This window comes from Gouania willdenowi, chromosome 24 (assembly GCF_900634775.1).
Source record: "Gouania willdenowi chromosome 24, fGouWil2.1, whole genome shotgun sequence".
Taxonomy (NCBI): Eukaryota; Metazoa; Chordata; class Actinopteri; order Blenniiformes; family Gobiesocidae; genus Gouania; species Gouania willdenowi.
In genome coordinates this window covers 22,431,063-22,450,574 of record NC_041066.1, presented here as the reverse complement: position 1 = coordinate 22,450,574, position 19,512 = coordinate 22,431,063, and the positions used below count along the sequence as shown (strand labels likewise).

At 35.8% G+C, this 19,512-nt stretch overlaps 1 protein-coding gene across 2 annotated transcripts in view; it reads right to left on the bottom strand.

The window, feature by feature from the left end:
- Positions 1-19,512, bottom strand: part of fig4a (FIG4 phosphoinositide 5-phosphatase a) — a 53,810-nt gene that overhangs the window by 32,756 nt on the left and 1,542 nt on the right. For both annotated transcript variants that reach the window (XM_028439592.1, XM_028439593.1), the window contains exons 3-10: positions 17,548-17,646; positions 15,746-15,869; positions 9,770-9,926; positions 8,483-8,533; positions 8,026-8,195; positions 5,935-6,063; positions 4,203-4,303; positions 1,843-2,005 (exon numbers count right to left, since the gene is read on the bottom strand). In XM_028439592.1, the coding sequence (XP_028295393.1) occupies positions 1,843-2,005; positions 4,203-4,303; positions 5,935-6,063; positions 8,026-8,195; positions 8,483-8,533; positions 9,770-9,926; positions 15,746-15,869; positions 17,548-17,646 (994 nt within the window). The remainder of the gene's footprint in view (positions 1-1,842; positions 2,006-4,202; positions 4,304-5,934; positions 6,064-8,025; positions 8,196-8,482; positions 8,534-9,769; positions 9,927-15,745; positions 15,870-17,547; positions 17,647-19,512) is intronic.

Here is a 19,512-nt window from a genome sequence, read left to right as displayed (position 1 = left end):
TCAAGTGGAATTCAACTTTCCCAGATTGGTGCATGATGGGAAATGAGTTGTAAAGCAGTCTAAATAGTAAATAACCAACAGAGCAGCAGTTTGATTATCATTTTACTTTGAATGGAATGTAATTAAAATATTTTACCTCTTCAAACTGTATTTTACCAGATTCCTGTTGGTGGTCATGTTCAGTGATGGACACACTCTTTTGTACCTTTATTTGTTTGTTAAAAAAAATGTATTGCTTCAATTCAACAATCACTTACTGCTTCCAACTAAATTGGACTAGAAGAGAAGTTAGAGAATATAGGTCAGGTTGCGCGCTGCTCATTCCATACTGTCGCTTTCGTGCAGTTCCAATTCGATTTTTAGCTACTTTATCAAACTTTTCTCTCTTCTCATGTGAAATTATCATGTAAACAATCACTAATGGTGATGGCCAAGAAACGTAAGAAATTAGGATAGCGCAGATAAGAACAAAATTACATGCACTGGCTCATAGCGCAGGATAAAAAACAGCAGCAAGTTACGAAGCTATTGTATAAATAATTGGGGTCAAGACTCGCGAGACACTGGGAGGAGGTCGCCAGTTACCTTCAAAATACTGAGAATATTTTTTGAACAATTTGAGCCCATTTTTGCTCATTTTTAACATTTTTCTGCAACTACACCAAACTTGCTGTATTTTAACCTATTTTCATCACTTTTTATTGACATATTTTTGCTCCTTTTAATGCATTTTTGCTACATTACTCCCATTTCTGTCACTTCTGAATTCAATTTCAATGCATTTTCTGCACATCGTTTTCCACTTTCAAGACATTGTCCTCACTTATAAACCCTTTCCACCACTTTTTCCACCTAAAGTCACATATGTTTAATCAATGGTTATTTATAAAAAGCCATTTTCAAAGAAAGAATCACAAAACTCCAAATGGCAAATACAGATATTAAGGAATATAAAGTCAAATTTAAGGTGCAACTTTTGTCTTGTTTCACTGACAAAACTTGTGCTTGAAAAGACCTCATTGATGGCACTTAAGAGCAGGCTAAATATCAGAGAAAGAAAACAGCCCATCATCAAACTTGCAATTAGGCACAAACACAATGTCACAGCTGATCAGAGAAGGTTTGGGCAACACTTAGGGACAGGGTTTCAATGTTAAATTGTTGAGGAAAGCTTTTTGTCACAAAAGGATCTTAAGGACAGACTAGTCATCATGGAGGAAATTGTCCCCTGAGGATCTTTTCAGGGTATATTAGATGGGATAAAAGATGATGATTTAATAGAGGCATTGGACACGTCGTATACACAAGATAAAAACACAAACAGGAAATGGATTTCAAGGAGCTCTCACTCCCTCTGGCAGTGGCTTTGTACTTTTATGCTGCTCATATTGAGATGCTAGACTAGAGTCAAGGAAGTAAAACAACAGGGGGTTATCCTGCCTTCACCCATGTGTGAATTTTAAATCTGGGTATTAAAAATAAAAAGCTTGTAAAGAAAAAAAATGGACTTGATTTCTTTTTAAGAGCTTAACGAAATTGGAATTTGTTGTAGAAGCAAAAGTTTAACTTTTTTTTAAACTATTGATTTGACAGTTTGATAAACATACCACTTGATTTTGATATTTAAAAAAATGTATGTATTTCATACCATTTTGTACTTGTAAAGGTGCAATTTGTAATTATTGATAGTGCGATATACAGTATAATCATTTAGTATCAGGCTATATTGTATCGTGACATGCAAATCGTAATTCGCATTGTCAGATTTATGGCAATGTACACCCCTAGTAACAATGTAAAAAACTGATAAAAAAAAACAATATGAAAAAAAGGAAGCCTTACGTCGTATTGGTGGTTTTGGCATCATGGTGGAAATGTCCTGGGACCAATAAAGCGGCACTGAGCCTCGCACTTGTACATAAGAAGAGTAACTTCCTGCAGTAAAAGACATCACTGATGCATCGTGAATGATCTGCTCAGTCTCCACTTCATTAGCCACGTCTCCCTGGAACGACATAGGACAAACATTCAGAGGGTTCAAACGCAGCAAAATACGATACAAATATTTTATTCTAATGATTGAATACCTGGTGAGGGCTTTTTTTAAAAAATATTTTTAATGATAAATTTGGTCCAAATAAATTGGTCAAGTTCATGGAGCCTTACAAAAGAACTCTTAGTCTAATATAAGGTTTTAAAGTGCTATTTTATTTTATTATTCTAATATTGAAATAAAAACCTTCCCTAGAGCTTTAAAAGCTGCAAGGGACGATAATTTCCTTATCAGATAAAGACAGTGTAGGCTTTAAAAATCAATATTGAAGATTGTTTGCTTAACAAAATGACATTAAAGGCTGAAATTGGAACTCCAAAAGGTTATTTTAATCTCCACTGTAAACACTCTTTTTGATTAGTTTTGTGCATTGCATTGTTTGATGTGGAGTCCTGTAGATGGATACACAGAAGAGTTTTTACTTCATTTTTACTATGATTTCTTGTGTTTCTTTGATAGACATGGAAGACAGTGATACTCTTGACACGACTTTTGATCTAGTTTGTTCCTGGTGTTCACCGTGATATCACCTCCTTCCACGAGACATTACATTTCAGCCATATTCAGATCTTTCTGGGTAAGCCTCAAAATAAACCTCCGCCATAGTTTGTCTTCCTCAACTTTTCCCAAATTATTTTCGATTTATTGATCTATAGCACGTGTCAAACTCAAGGCACGGGGGCCAAATCCGGCCCTTTAGAGAATCAAATTTGGCCTGCTCCAGATAGTAAAAATGATAGAAAAAACATCAAACATTTTGTGACTTGCCAGCTAATTCAGTAGTAGATATTTCAGCTCCTCCAAATACAAAAAGTCAATTAAAATCCACTATATTTGCAGAGTTCAGTTTTCAACTTCTTATATCACAATCTCACAAATTTTCCTCAAATTAATCCACGAAAATTCCCAAAATCAGGGTAATTTAAGTGAAGTTCCTACAGGGATCGATATACTATATCATTTATATACAATTTATACGTGGAAGTGCAAACCAGGGCACATTAAAGTCTATGTAAAGCAGAAATAAGTTTGTTTTGAGTTAGTCACACCACAGAATTATGTGTCATTGACCACTGAACCAAATTTGAAAAAAGTCGCCAAGCATACTAAAATTAGGTCTCATGAAAAAAACAAGCACTTCTCTCTGCGACACTGCGGGTGTGTCAGATAGAGACGCGGGAAGGGCACCGCCTACTTACAGTGTCTATGGGAAAAAACAATGTTAAAGCGGCTCCAGCGTTAATTGTGCTTCCAAAAGTGCTTGGATCGGGCCAAATGCGGAATGTTCTTCTCCGCCCAAGTCCGAATATGTGCATTCCTACCGGATACAGTCAAAACTGCGCCCACTAGAGGCGAAAAACAAAATCGCGGTGTATAAACGTGCTAATTTCATGGAAAATGTGGCACCAGTGGATGCGTTATATTCTCCTGAGGGGGCCGAACTGCGCACGCTGGAGGCCAAGGAAGTCTGGTGTGCTGCTGCAGCTGGGATGGGTTTATGCTAATGAGGGTCGCGTTATGTAACGTGTCCCTGATTTCTCACCCGCCCATTAAATCCGAAACACAGATTTTGGAAATACAGTTTTTCAAGCCTAGCTCCACAATTAAATTATAAATGTCAGAATTTGCTTTACACGGTCTTTAATGTTGAATTTGTTCTTTTTTCCCCACCTACAATCTTAATCCACTTAAGATCAAACTGGTCCGTATTTGGCCCCTGAACTAAAATGAGTTTGACACCCCTGCACTATGTCTATTTTGATTTTTTTTTCTTTAAATCATCTCCTCAAGGTATGTTTTTCACAAGGTGTTTTTTTTTTTTTAACTACAATGATTTTGCTTAATGAGAATTAAGACATTTTATTAAGATGGCACATGGCAAACCCTTCAAACAAACAAATATTCATTAAACCAGCAAACGTCAGATGGTTTTTACACTGTAAGATACAGCCTCAAAAGAAAATGCTAGCTCCTAATGCTCCCCCTTTCATCTTTTCATCCATCTCACACCCACGCAGACGGCCATGAATTCTGGAGAAAAGCAGCAGTGGGTCAATTTAACCCCCCGTTAAGACCGTGAGTCATCTCAATCATCCCAATGGCCCACCACTATCTATTCTTCCATTTGTTGCCCCAGCAACGTCCGTACCTCGCAGTTGGCTCCTCTCTTCAGGAAGCGGGTACCGGCAAATTTACTGGAGCGCCTAGCGATGAGGGTGATGAGGACAGGTCGCCCGAAGATCAGGAGCTCTGGGGTCAGTGGATAAAAGACGAATAACAAAAGCAACTACAAAAATACAGTGGTGGGCCTTCATAGGTACAAAAACAGGTAATTCATTTTTTTAAAATATACTATTTCATCTATGACCTTAGAGAATACAAACGAGCTATGAACACAAGGTCTAAAGTACATTTCATTGCAAATACAGTGTCTAAATAATCTAATTTCTCCAAGAAAGTGTCATTTGGATTAAGCCTTCCTTTAACAAAACAATATATAGGTGATCAATCAAAATCTGGAGAGGCAAGAAAGGAAAATCTTATTTTGCCCTAAAATTTAGCATAAACTAAAAAAAAATGAAAATAATCATGTATTATATATAGAAAAAAATAGAAAAATAAATTACATATATATATATATATATATATATATACTAAAAGAAAAAAATACTTAATATATATATATATACAAAAATAGAAAAATAAAAATGCTTTATATATATACAAAAATCAAAAAGAAAAAAACTTAAAATATGGTATTTTAAAAAATATATGCAGTATATATATTGCCACTAACAATTTCTTTGAGCACATTTTGCAAGGTAATTCATAAATAATAATTGTACTGTGATAGCATGAAAAACACTAAAATGATAAGATCAGGTAAAAAAAAAAAAAATTTAAATAAAAAAGGACAAAATTATTTAATTTAACTGTCAAATAAATTAACTTCACAGTCGTGTGTTTACAAGCCAAACTATTTGGTTTTTTGTCTATTTCTCACTCATTTCTATGTTTTTAAAGCGATATGATACAAGCGAAGGGTTCTCATACATCAATAAAGGTTGTATATTTGTTAAAGCATATTTACAGCCTATTTATTCTATTTTCAGTTTATTGTTACAAGACATTAATGTCTTTCAACCTCATATTTTTCCATACCTCCAACCACTCCTAAGAGCAGGAATTATTACATATAAAAAAAAGGCAAAAAAACTAATATTCAAGTAGATTAACGGCACAAACTTTTGTTTAATGACTGAAATCTGCAGTATAAGCCTCAGGCAGACTTTAACACTCATAAATCAGACTATTTATTCAGGCAGAAAAACCTGCTGTTGCACTAACTCATACATCAATAAAACAAAAGCTTTAGAAAATAATTCATGTGCCGTCGAGTTTATCATTCTGGACTCAAAACCTGAAAATAGATGAAAACGCTTCCTGATTTATAACGAAATCCAGTCCCACAGGATGCAAAAAACAGTACCGTTAGTACCTAAACTAATTAATATGCACAACAGGAGCCCCTACAGATAAGAGGTGAAGCAGCAGTTTAGCCATCTGCTAACTATCGCCTAACACCCTCACACTGGCTTTGCTGTAGCCATCAAAGCAAACACTCACTGATTCCACAGTTTTTACAGTGAATCACATGCGTGCACTGCTTTGCCACGTGCTATGATAAAAGCTGAAAACAGCTCCACAGGTCAGAGTGATGCACAAAATGCATCACACACACATGTGGGTTCCATCTAACATCCCAACGGCTCTGTGCAAATTGCCCTTTACTTTTAAAAAGAAGTCACTCAAATCCATTTAAACAAAAAAAAGCAAGACTTTTTTTTTTTTTTCCCCAACACAGCTGAATGAAAGGATACTAGACTGGCCACAAAAGCCGTAAATGATGTACGTGAGCCAGTCATGATGCACAATGTCCTTCACGCGCTCTAGGAGCTTCCCGTTCCACACATACTTGTAGTACGGCTCGTTCTGCAGGCCGTGCACCACTGCAGTGGAGGACAAGAACAACTGATATTAGACACACTGCAATGAACTAGTGTCAGGTCAGCAGGCAAAATAAAAACAATTAGAGGCGACACTCAGACGATTGAAGAACTGCACAAAGACGCTTCAGGGTGAGGCGACCTTTGAGGGAAGGAAATCAATGAAGGAATGTTCACAGAAAGTTTATTTGTGGAAAAAAAATCCTACATTTTCGGAAGTGTAACTTTAGACAATTCTACAAACTTTAGCCAAAAAGTCTCATTACATTTTATCAACCTTTTTTTTTTTTTTTTTTAAGTAAAGCAGTGCTACAAAAGGTTACTTTTATTTGTTTAAACCTTTACGGATCAACTAAATTAAAGTAAATAGTAAACGTTTCTTGTTTTGCACATTTTATACGTTTTACATGATTTAAATACTAATATTTTTGATGCTCTACAACAGACATTTGCAACAAATTTCGTGCAGCCCCCAAAGAAAATGCACAAAATGACTCCAAAAGTTGACAAAATGGCTCTATAAAAACATTTTTTTTTTTTTAAAGACAGAAACACACGAAAGACCCCTCAAATAGCCAAAATGACTCCACAAACAAAAATACAGAATTACATTGTGAAATTAGCAAATTTTGACACAAAATGACGACGCAGAACGGCAACTGAAACAAGATAAGAAAAAAGATCTTTTATTCGTCTCACGGGGGTGGGGGGGTGGTTAACTTTGTAGTTAAAGTTTCAATAATCATTGGATTTTTTTATCGAGTGTGAATGGATTGTCTTCTGTGTGAATTAAACACCATGATCTGACACGTCGTGTTATGTTATGATGGTGATAGCGTTAATCTCGCAATTACTGTAAAGCAGGGGTGTCAAACCCATTTTAGTTCAGGGGCCAAACACAGACTAGTTTTCTATATCAGCATAATTCATTTAAAAAAACATTGATTTTGCTACCAATTTTTGTGTAATTTAGAGGAGATAATTTTGAGAAAAATGCAAGATGTGTGGAAATATTTAGACTTCTTTCCACAATTTGCAATTAAAAATGACTTAATAAATGTGATATAAACAAAGGAAAAATGCAAGCCCCTACAAATATTGTTGAGTTTCATTAAATTGGTGAAGTTAAGATATCTACAACTGGATTTTTTTTTAATTTACTCAATTATCTGTCATTTATACTTTCATCTGTGGGCTGAATTGGATGCTGTAAAGCATTTCTTTCAACACTAGTGGTGTTGGAAAGAAATGATTCGGCAATATATCGCGATATTACGTTGCGCGATTCTTGGATTGATTCAAAATGCATCCATATTGAATATTTTTTTTTCCCTTCATTTAACCAGGAAAGTGTTCTCCACCGCAGGAGACATTGTAACTGCACAAAAAAGTGCTGAAACCTGGGCATGTTGACCAGCTTGTGTTTTTTCAATAAAATCTAAAAAGAAAGTACTAACTTTCTGCATTTATTTGTTGTTCTACACATATACCTCAGTTAAGTTGGACCAAAGTCATGTTGCACTAAAGTCAAAGTTGGTTTAAAAGCCACAGGCAGATTGTATATTATTTTTTTTATTTTAAGTTGTTGGCACATGGCATGTTAAAGCCTATGTTTTGAGTGTAAAATATGCCAATAAAATATATTTCATACATAATGTTTTCATGAAGGTGTACACATTTACAGATTAGCTGTTTCTTAAGTCATATCAAAAAAGGGCCGAATTTGAGTTTGACACATGCTATAAAGTAACACATGTAGCATTTAATATATAATGTGTCAATAAAACCTTTTTATAACTGGAAATAAAGCACTGATCATTCTGCATGTTTCTTGCTCTCATTCTGTGTTTGACATTCTGACAAACTGGATTCATTTCTCTTTAATGCTGCCGTGCTGAAACCACATCTCCTGGCCTTAGGCTCAAAGATTAAATATGACAACATGAAATAACTTCATCATCTCACCTTGTGTGGGCAAGCCCTCATCCTCAAAGATGTCAAAACTGTCGTGTTTGCTGGCTGTATGAACCTCCTCCTCAGCAGAGGGGGCTGCTGCTGATGATGACCACAGTTCAAAGGGCCTCTGCAGCAGAGTCAGGTTGTATTGTAGCGAGTGACTCAGATCATAGCTGTAGCTGCACAAAAAAAAAACAAGTCAAGTCATGTGTAATATCCATCTGAATTAGGAAATTATGTTCCATTATCTCAAAACATCAATAAATCAACAAACTCAATAATTAGGGATGTTTGATATCAGATATGTCGATAATGACCAACGCAAATAAACAAAACATCCTCTGGAACACTAACTCAGTGGGAAAACTGATACCAACGTCAATCAATATAAGCCAATAATATCGACCCATCTCTAACATTATAATAATAATTTAATGCTAAAATAGAAGCATACACATGTACTTACCTAAAGTAGAAGTTGCTGGAAAGGTCGACGCTCTGAAATATCCGAACATATCTGCAAAAGAAAGAACTTGGTCAACCTGATCAGTTTAGTGCAGATATATCGCGATATTTCACCACACGTTTATTGTATCGATCGAAGAAGACAAAAAAAAAAAAAAAAAAATCATGTTTTTTAACAAAAAGAGACATTTAATTGCACTGACATATGCATAGCACGAAACACCCAGTCACTAGGTGTCAGTGAACCACATCAGACCTTATTAAACTACCTCACAACTCAATGGAAGTTTATTGCACTTTATTTTCATAAAACATACTGGGCACTTTTACAGATGTACTGTGTGTGGAAACTTTCTTTCTGTTCTTTTTTTTTTATATATAATTTAAGAACTTAGAATCAGAATCTGTTGTCGAAGCAAAAGTCAAACTTTTTTGAAAAATGTAATTTGACAGTTTGATAAACATACTACTTGTTTTTTTATATTGGTACTTCAATTACAGTCAGTTACCACTTACTTCGGGATATGACGTATCGTGACACGCAAATGGTATCGTCAGATTCCTGGCAATGTACATCCCTAGTTGAGAGTATGAACTGAGCGTGACCTTCATGTGCCAGAGAGGTGATGAGGTGATACGTGATCACGTGTTTGGCATTGATGAAGTTGCTGTATAACCAAGAAGAAAAAGTTTTTTATTTTTCCTCCCTTGCTGCTGGCCCTGGGACGCAGAATAATAACTTTAGCCCATTTCAATAGCTGCGTTTTCGATCACTCTTGCAAGTGCGCAAAATCTGGTCACTCAAATATCGCTAATAGGTTTTTACAATTTCGAGGAGGTTTTTCAGACGTTTCGATATTTAAATGTATCGCAAAAGCACAATGTTAACACTTTTTCCGCAATTACACATTACAGGACGCGACGTACTTGGTCACATGAACACTTCTCTCCGAGAAAAGATTTCTTAGCATTATACTTAAAAAATTATTACTGCCACATTAGACATGAAACAACAAAGGAATGTGGAGTGTTATAAAAAGGTTTGGAGCGTCCGTCTTCCTGCAGCAAAGTCTCGAAGATTTCACGGCACTTACGAGGTTCCAAAACAACCTTCAATGGGAAAGCGTTCAAAGCGCGATTATGCTTTGTTGAAACTTCAGAAATATAGCTTTTATTTTGCGAAAAACTGCTACGGAAACACAACTAATGATGTATAGGTCGGATAAATTGGACAGGGCGACACATTGCAAAATATTCAGATAAGTCAGTCTTTTATGACAACACGTACCTTGCTTCGTCGGGGTGTGTCACTCTGACTGAGTCATTGGGGATGTAGATCATAGTCGTGTCTTCGATCTTGTATATAGAATGGCCTCCGATGTCAGCCATCTTTCTGTGCTTGGTGATTAACACCATGTAGTAGCCTTCGAGGAAACGTACAAAGCCTGCCAAGGAAGTAAAAAAACAAACAAATATTGTATTCTGGGTGATACAATCTAAATAAACGAAGGAAAAAAAAAATCGTTTAGGTAATTTGTGGGTCAACTTTCTTATCGTCTTGTGTTCCCTGATGGCATTTGTTATAATTTGCAAAGGTGACTCATCAAGGTCATAACTAACAATTCTGATGCAATCCACTCTTTGTTCTTGCATAACTAAAGCCCGACCCTGAAAATGTTTGTTGTTTCTATTCAGCATTGTAATATAAATGCCGTGACCTTTACTACACAGTGTATTATGTTCAGTGAGCAGTTCTAGATTAACTACTCATGTTTACCTCCTTATGCTACTGGGACAATTGGTAGCCTTCATATAATAAATAATTAGAAAATTGTGCAGTGGTTTTTTTGTGATTGCAGATGAATAGTCTACTAACAACTTATAAATGATCACTTTTAAAAAAAAAAAAAAAGGGAAAGAACAAGGTTATTGTTGAGAGCTAAAAGCAGTTAGTAGTCTTTTTGCAACCAAAGACTGTAATTTACTCGACAAAACACTGTGGGAGAAAACGAGTGTTTTACAACATTATCAGTATAGGATACATAAAATACAAAATATTCAAGCAGATATCCGTCCCAACAGGGTCTTCGCTTTATATTTCCTAGATTTGTGACCAATTTCTAATTAATTAAGGAAAATGTTATGTAATAATATGAGGAAAATTAAAAGATTTTAAAAGAATTCGTTTTTTTTCCAACAGTTTAACATGACTGCAATAATGTGCTATATGCACTGGCAAAAATGTGAGTTTCATTTAAACAATACAAGTCATTTTTACGTTTTCCTGTGGGGCGTATTGGATGCTCCAAAGGGACGAATTTGGCCCCCGGGCCTTGAATTTGACAGTGTTGTAAATCAACAGAAATAAGAGACACTCAACAATCTCAAAGTAGAATTATTCGCTGTATTTACTGATTTTGAAAAGCTTGGATCTTGTAAAAATGCCATTTTTACCACTCAAATACATAATTTAAGTATATAAGGAGGTAGTAGCTTAAGTGTTTAGAGTAGGATAGGCTGCAAGTACCTAAATTATTTAGTTTTATTTAAATATGACATGTTTTACAGAATGTAAGTTAAGGTATTTTTCTTATTATGCAGAAGGAACGATTAAGGACATTCTGTAATTTTTAGCTTTGTCTTATGTCTGAATTTGTCAGTATAATAAAAATTCTGCAAAAATAATTCTGTATGTAAATTCCACTACAGAAAGTAGATGATCTCAGAGGGGAAAAATATCGGTATCGGCCAAAAGTGTTGTAAAATATCTGCCAAAACCCCAATATCGTGCATCCCTGGATAAAACCTGTTTCATGACGATTATAACCGAGCTCACGTTCCCTAATGGTGGGTAAACAACCCAATGCTTGTTAAGCATTTACTGTCAAACACTGTTTTCTATTCGTGCTTCCATTTCATTCCATTGACTCAATTATCCTAATATCTGATCTAATAATAGTCAGCGAAATCAATTAACAGGAGTTCATCTTACTTTTTGACTTCATTTTGTCGCCTTGTAGATGACTCAACAGTGCATTTGAAGCTTGTTATTTATCCTCTCTCTTTTACTTAGGCTCAAGTGTATTTTCTCAAGGAACAGAGAGGTCAGAATGACAAAACTGGCAAAGAAAAAATAATGATACTCATTAGACGAAGTAATAAGAAAGATAACAGGAAAAAAGGCCTCTCTCGGGATATTCTGTTCCATCAACACAGCCTTTTATTCCTCGTAAATGCTAAATAACATCTTGTGAACAAAAGAAAGAAAGCATCTCATCAGAAGGAAGATGTCCAAAGTCGGAAACCATCTGTGTCGATGAAACCATCCCATCTGTTGGCGTGAGATGAGCCCGTGACCCCGGACAAGAGAACTGTTTAGAGGCATTAAGGAACTCCAAGTGTTGGAAAAAGGTTATAAATATAAATATAATTCTGTATTCAGTATTTTCTTTTAAGAAAATCTAAAGTTTCCCCAGTACAAAAATGTTTGACCCAACCTGGCAACGTGGGAGGGTCCCTGTCAACACCTTTCACATTTAAAAACCTAAAATAAAAAGACTTTTTATAAGCAACACAACTAAAAACATATCGGAGCAAGAAAATCATCCAATAAATAAATAAATAAAAACTACTTGTAGGTTTTTTTATTTTTCTGAAATAGAATCTTGGGGGAGGTACAAAGCTTGAAGCTGCTGGAGACAAAAACTTTTTTATCAGTTAAGAACATAATGTAGAGGCCTAATAGATCAATAAAATCAAAGATCATTTTCCCAAAATAAAGGAAAAAAAAGTTTAAATTGCTCCACTGAGAACACTCCGTTATTGACGTTGTCTAAAAAGTTTGGTGCATTGCATTGTGTGATGTGAAGTCCCGTAGACCGCCAGAAGCCTTAAAAAAAACTAAGAATCTTTTTTTAACAATTTGAGCCCATTTCTACTTATTTTTACCCTTTTTCTGTAACTACACCAAACTTGCCAAATATTAACCCATTTTCATCACTTTTTATTGCCATATTTTTGCTCCTTTTAATGCATTTTTGCTACATTACCCCATTTCTGACAATTCTGCGAAATTTCAATGCCTTTTCTGAAAATGTTTTCTACTTTCAAGACATTTTCGTCACTTCTAAACCCTTTCCACCACTTTCCCACCTAATGTCACATATATTGACCCATTATAGTCACTTTTAACCTCTTTTCACCATACTTCCTGCTTATTTTTGCCAATTTAACCACATTCACGATTTGTCATGCCCATTATGTATCAGTTTAAACTAACTGTTCCAATATTGACTCTAAAAACCCTTTTTAACCACTTTGTGTAAGTTTTTGGCCACTTTAATTTACAACTTTTAACCAATTTCTGTGGCTTTTAAAATACCATTTCACCAAATTTTTTTACCATTTATTGTCACTCTTAACCCATTTCATTTCTGATCTGATCCGTCCGTCTTCAACCACCTTCATGTACAGTGGGGGTCTCTGGAACCTTTATTTTTTGATTTACCATGATTTATAATGATACAGATACATCATTACAAGGTCTACTGTTTGCTGATTGTGGTGCTGTTTCTGGGAGTAAACATCATTTTCAGTATTTCAGAGTCCAAATCTATTGTGATAATTACTTTTTGGATATTTGGGAAACTAAAATGCAACTGCATATTCCTGAAGAAAATAAGCACTTAAAAATAAATAAGATCTGTGTCAGTTAATGAAAGATCTTAAAGCATTACAGGATACACACTAATACCGATTATAGGAAATGCTTTATATTCTATGTTATTGTATATTTTATCATTTTTATGCAGAATATTATATATTAATATTAACAAGAGCCTCTCTCTGCAACTCATCCAAAACCGGAATAATGGAACTAATTAGTTGGTCTCTCAGTGCTATCGATCAGATTTTTTCGACGCAAAGAACCAGGGGTGGTGACCCCGCATGTCCAAGCGGGACGTTTGCGGCTGGATACACACTTGACCCTTGGAACAAGTGGCGAGTTGTGTGTCTGTCCATCCTTTCCGTGGAAGACGTGGAGGACATCTACATGATTGGAATAATGATAGTAGGCATGCTGCTGATCGGAACTGGTGGCTTCCTAATCTATCGAAAAGTCCGTACTACGCTGGCGACTGTTTTGGAAAAGCTGCCAGTGATTTCTGAAGGATGTAGCAGGGCTCTGAACACTCAGACTCATGTGTTGATCGATATCAAAAGCTGCTTTTGGATCGTCTACGCGTTATGGATAACAACTGGGAGAAGTTCGAGACCCGGCTTGGAAGTGGAAACTAGGCCATTCATTGGATTACAGCAGAGAGACCCAGGACAGAAGGCTATTGGAAATTAACATAGCCTGTATCAAATCACATTGCTTATCTCCCTTTCGGCTCCCCAGCTGCCAAGGCTAAAGCCAAGGTTGTCTCAACTCTTATCACCAGGAAGTTTCTGCAGACGGCGGCTCTTACCCCCCACTCCCTCCCCCCGCTCCTTCCCTACATTCCTCCTGGAACTGTTGATGCTGAACTTTTCCACACGTCATCTGGTCATCAGTAACGCAGCTACAGGTCTTCAACTTCAAATGCCTCGTCGGCCATCTTTCCCCACCTCCCCATCCACAGCTGCATGGAGGCGTGGTTGCAGCGCCGACTGGCAGCACGCCCATGTCCCCAAACGGCTGGACTCCTGTTGTTCTTCCCACCTGACCCCCTCGCCCAGCCAACCTCCCACCCAACCCTTCCTACATGCCTTGTCTCGAGTTGTTTGACTGTGTCATGCTTACATTTATGTTTGCAGAGGCGGTTTTTTCCTGGTTTCACACTGTTTGAATAAAAGCATAATAGAGGACATTATATTACTCTTTGGAATATCAATATCTATAGAAAACTGCTAATAGCAATGTTTGCTACATTGAGCAGACAAGGCCAGTGCAAGAACATTGATTTAATCCATGAATTAAAAAAGCTTTTTTTAATATAACTTTTGATTATATCTGTAATGAGGTTAGTGGGACACAAGCACACACAAAAAGCAACAACAAGCGGATACATTCTTAGCCTGAACTGAATTAAATAGAATTTATTAGGACTGCAGTTTCATACAGACTTCAATTAATAACTCATTGACTCTTTTTTTTTAATTACACATCCTGAATAATTATTCATTCATCACCCATATAGGTGGTAATGACTAATTGATGAAGGAATACATTATCCTCTTATTACTCATCTTTGACATACAGTATTATAGTCTTCAATGCAAACAGATTCATAGAAACATGATTTCAATCTACCATAAAAACAGCCTTGATGAATAAATATTAGTCCTAACAGACACTGCAGACCCTTTTACCTCATGTGTACTTTAGTGTTGTTTCGTGTATTTTTGGTGCAGTTTTTCTATATATATTTGTAGTCATTATCTGTTTTTAAGATTAAATATGTGTATTTTCGCTGTTCTTTTGTGTATTTTTCTATGATTACCTTGGCAAAGGAAGGAATATTTGCAACAGTGTTTATTAATGTGTTACATTTTGGAGGGATCCCAGATCAATATACTGGTTCTGGAGCAGTTTGGGGAAATTTTTTTAAATAAATTGAAAAAAGCCATCTTCTCATCATTAGCGAAAGTTGAAAAATGAATATCTTGGCTTTCTAAATGACCCCATAGAGTTTCATCCAGATCGGATATTGATTGGGCATGTCATTGCGGTTTTGAGGGTGGCCATACATTTGGACCAACTGTATTGTTATTAATGAGGATAGAAATTTCTTACAAGCCTTTAAATTGTGAATGATCAGTTTTTTTTAAGTCGTTTTGCGTATTTTTCTGTTGATTTGTATATCTTTCTGTCATTTTATATGTTTCTGGAGTCATTTTATGCATTTTTCTGTCATTTTAAGTGTATTTGGAGTCATTTTGTGTATTTTTCTGTCATTTAGTACGTATTTGAAGTTCTTCTGTGCATTTTTCTGTGATTTTGAGTGTTTTAGGAGATTTTTTTTTTAACTTGCTTTTGGGAGCCGCATAGTACTAGTCGTAGAGACGCCAGTTGCCCATGTCAGCCGTGCGTCAAATAAATAGAGCAATTCTTAATGGATCTATATCTGTTCTCTCAGGCGTTCCTTTTAGTCTATACTTTTTCATTCCTCAAACTTAAAAAGTTAAATAAGGTGACACAGGTAGGTAGCATTGCTCTTTGTAGCAATTGTTGCTATGGCAGTGAGGGAGGAGAGAGGAGGAGAGCAGAGACTGCACATACCCACGATGCCAAAGGCCGTCACGGCACGAGACAAGCCTGACGAGCCCTTTTGGCCAATCTTGGTGCGGTTTCCCTGATCCAGGCGGCCCAGCAGCTCCTGCACATCCTGCTGGTTATACACGTGCTGTGGAGAAAACAATTAATCAACTACACATATTGATGTATGCAGTATATTTAATATTCATACTGCAGTCAATGAGAATCCTCTTCTGTTAACACAAGGTCTCGACCTTTTAAATGAAGAATGATCTGGTGGAAACTTTACTTATTTTCCTTGTATTGAAGCAACATTCACAGAATTAGGATCACATATGAAGAAATGCAATGTTTTGCACTGGACGATAGCGCCTCAAAAAAGATGCAACGTGTTTTTCAGCATAAAAAATTCAGCCTAAAAACATATACCTGGATATATTCTTATCAATTAGAAAAACTGCAGTGTTTCCCATAGATTCATTTAATGATTTTGATGCTGTTTGTCCTCGCTCTATAAATGTAGCATGTCATTACAACTCCTGTACATTTGGTGGCGGTATGCAACGCCTCCGCCAATAAAACCAAAGAAGAAGACGTGCTTTTCAAGGCACTTGGTACGACAGAGAAGAAGAAGAAGAAGTTGCAGAAGCAGGAGACGAGGCCTACAACTGCGTTTTCGGCTTTTAACCGAAACACTTTTCCCACCGAAACCTCCGCATAGGTTGTAGACCTAACGTTGAGACGGAGCGTTAAACAATGAAAATTACTCCTCTCAAACGCTATTTATGTTTCTGTCACGTCGAGACGTCCGACTCCAAAAAAACCCGACTGCATCAGCAGCAAGATTTCAGCTTTAGTCTATAGTCAGCGCACGTTTCACAGAGATTCCTTGTACTTCATTACCACTGATTTAATTTAACTCTTTCAGCAGCCCCAGTCAGTTATAGGCCTGTGCATTATTATTTAACATATACATGGATGGGTCAAGTAAAACATATTTAGTATTTTATATTATATTGTGCATTGTTGGAATGTCACTGCTAAATAAATCTTTTTTCAAGCATTAATATTAATTTATGCAATTGTAATGCTTTAATTTTAGTGAGGTGAGTAACATTCAGAGCCATAAATGCATCGGTACAAATAAATGGAATTATTTGTTTTGGTTTTCGAACTTCGTTATCGGGCAATAATTGTCATTTGGGTGCATTTCTAATTATCAAAAATATTATGTTGGTACAAACATGTGGCAACCAAGCCTAGAAGTCTGAACAGCTCAAACTCATGTTATATTAACCTGTGTTTATATAAATGTAGCTGGAAATTCAACATAAACATTCACTCATGCTGTTTCTGTCACCACTTAATGTGTGTTGAGCTGCTGCCAGTTAGGCAGTTAAGTTACCAAATGTATTATTTTATTTGAGGTTTTTATTTTATCTAAGTTTATATATATATATATATTTTAATTTATTTTAATTTGAGTTTATTTCTAACTCCTTGTTAGCACACGTGGTAATAAGAGCTCCCTTCCACACCTTCACTAACTCATTACAAAGTGAAACCTCTGCAGAAGTGAGAGCATGGAGTGATGATGAATGAGTATTATTCACGAGTGCTCGCTAACAGCACACATCATAATCATAATCCTCTACGACGTGAGCACACAAATCAACAAACAGCTCGAGGAGAGAAAGACCTGCACTCTGCACACTTCATGGACAATACAGCAGCGACAGGCTGAGGGATTGGACCATTTCCTATGGGCGTACTGTACTCTACTCTGTATTATATAACCATCTGTAATAGCAATGTACAGAACTCACCTTATCATCGATTATGACCAGGTCTCTGGGCTCAGTGCGATCAATCTTTAACACTCGGTGTTTGGTCTTCGCCAGGTTGCTTCCCACCAAAAAATATCTCTAGAAAGAAGAACATAAAAAAAATCAGTATAAGCAGTCATATATACAATATTCATATATATGTAAGTGTCTGTATGGGGGACACATAGCAAAAAAGATGCTTTGCGTTTTTTGGTGTATTTGTAGTCATTTCGTGTGTATTCAGAGTACATTTGTGTATTATTATTGCCCTCTTGTGCATCTGTCCATGACTTTAAATTTATTACAGGAAAAGAACAAGGGGTTTTGTGCATTTTTGAGTGATTTCATGAAAGTTTCTCCCATTTCTGGGTTTTTGGAATACACAAGACAACACCAAAAATACACATTTTGACTCCAAACATACACAAATGGGAGAAAATTTAACGAAATGACAGAAAATACACAAAACCACACCAAAAATACACATTTTGACACCAGAAACACAAATTGACAACAAAAATATAGAAAACGGTTCCAAAAAGACACAAATGGGAGAATATTTCACAAAATGACAGAATAAATACACAACACCACATTAAAACTACATAACACTACACCACAAATACACATTGGTGTCGTTCTGTGTTTCTGGAGTCAAAATGTATATTTTTGATGTTGTCTTGTGTATTTTTAGGATCGTTTGATGTATTTTTGTATATTTTTCAGGGTTTTTTGTGGTTATTTGTAGTGAGTTGTGTGTTTTAGAGTAAAATTGTGTAATTTTGTCTCCCTATTGTGCACTTTTCTGTGACTTTTGGAGTTTCTTTTAATTTAATACATGTAAAACACAAAGGCTTTTGTGTATTTCTTTAAATAATCTTGTGAAATTTTCTCCCATTTGTGTGATTTTGTGTCTTTTTGGAGAGTAAATGCATATTTTTGGTGTTGTCTTGTGTATTATAAAGGCTGTTTCTTTTATTTTTGTAAATTTTTTGGTTATTTTTGGATACATTTGTAGTCCTCTGGTGGTTTGTCAATTTTTGTTGCCCTTTTGTGCAGTTTTCTGTGACTTTGCTTTTTCCCTGTATTAAATTCATAAACATTCAAAGGCTTTTGTGCATTTTTGAGTCATTTCATGAAATTTCCTCCCATTTGTGTGTTTATGGAGTCATTTTGTGTATTTTTGATGTCATTTTGCTTTTCTGGAGTCAAAATATGTATTTTCGGTGTCGTCTAGAGTAGTCTCTGTGTCGTTTTGTGTATTTTCTGTGTCGTTTTGTGTAGTCATAGGTTTTAACAACCCTTGTAGACATGGTTTCATGCTTATGTTTTCCATTATTTTTAGTCTAATATGTATCCCACAATAAGCAACACAAACAGCAAAGAAAGTGTGAGAAAATAAGACGCATATAACAAAGCCTGGACAAACTGTTGAAATTAGCCATTTGCAAAGATCTTTGTAGATCTGCAGCTTTTTCCTCAAGTCATTATTTTTCTCACACGCCACTGAAAGAGACTCTAAAATATTGAGTCCACAATAGAGCATTGAAATGGAACATGGTGTATCAGTACAGTCTGCAACCATTAAAGCCATCTTGTCCTGTTCCACACTTCCCAGTATTATACAGGGCTCTCTCTTTATCTGCAATAACGAGGCAGCCTATGAGTGCACTGTTGGTTAAAATGCTTTAAAAAAAAAAAAAAAACGGATATATCAACTCCTGAAAACTTCTGACAACGTCTGAAATGTGTCACCTCTGTTTTTTGTTCCTAAATGTAAACACAACCCTTTAACATTGTAGTTTATTGCTATTATTAAGCAGTCAAAAGGTGTGAGTGAAATTGTGTTACTGATTTTATGAATTAAAATGGTTGCAAAGCAGCAGAACATTTTGAATACATTTTCACAAGAACTTAAACTACAATTAATGATTGGAAATGACTTGAAATTAGGCCTAATTTTCA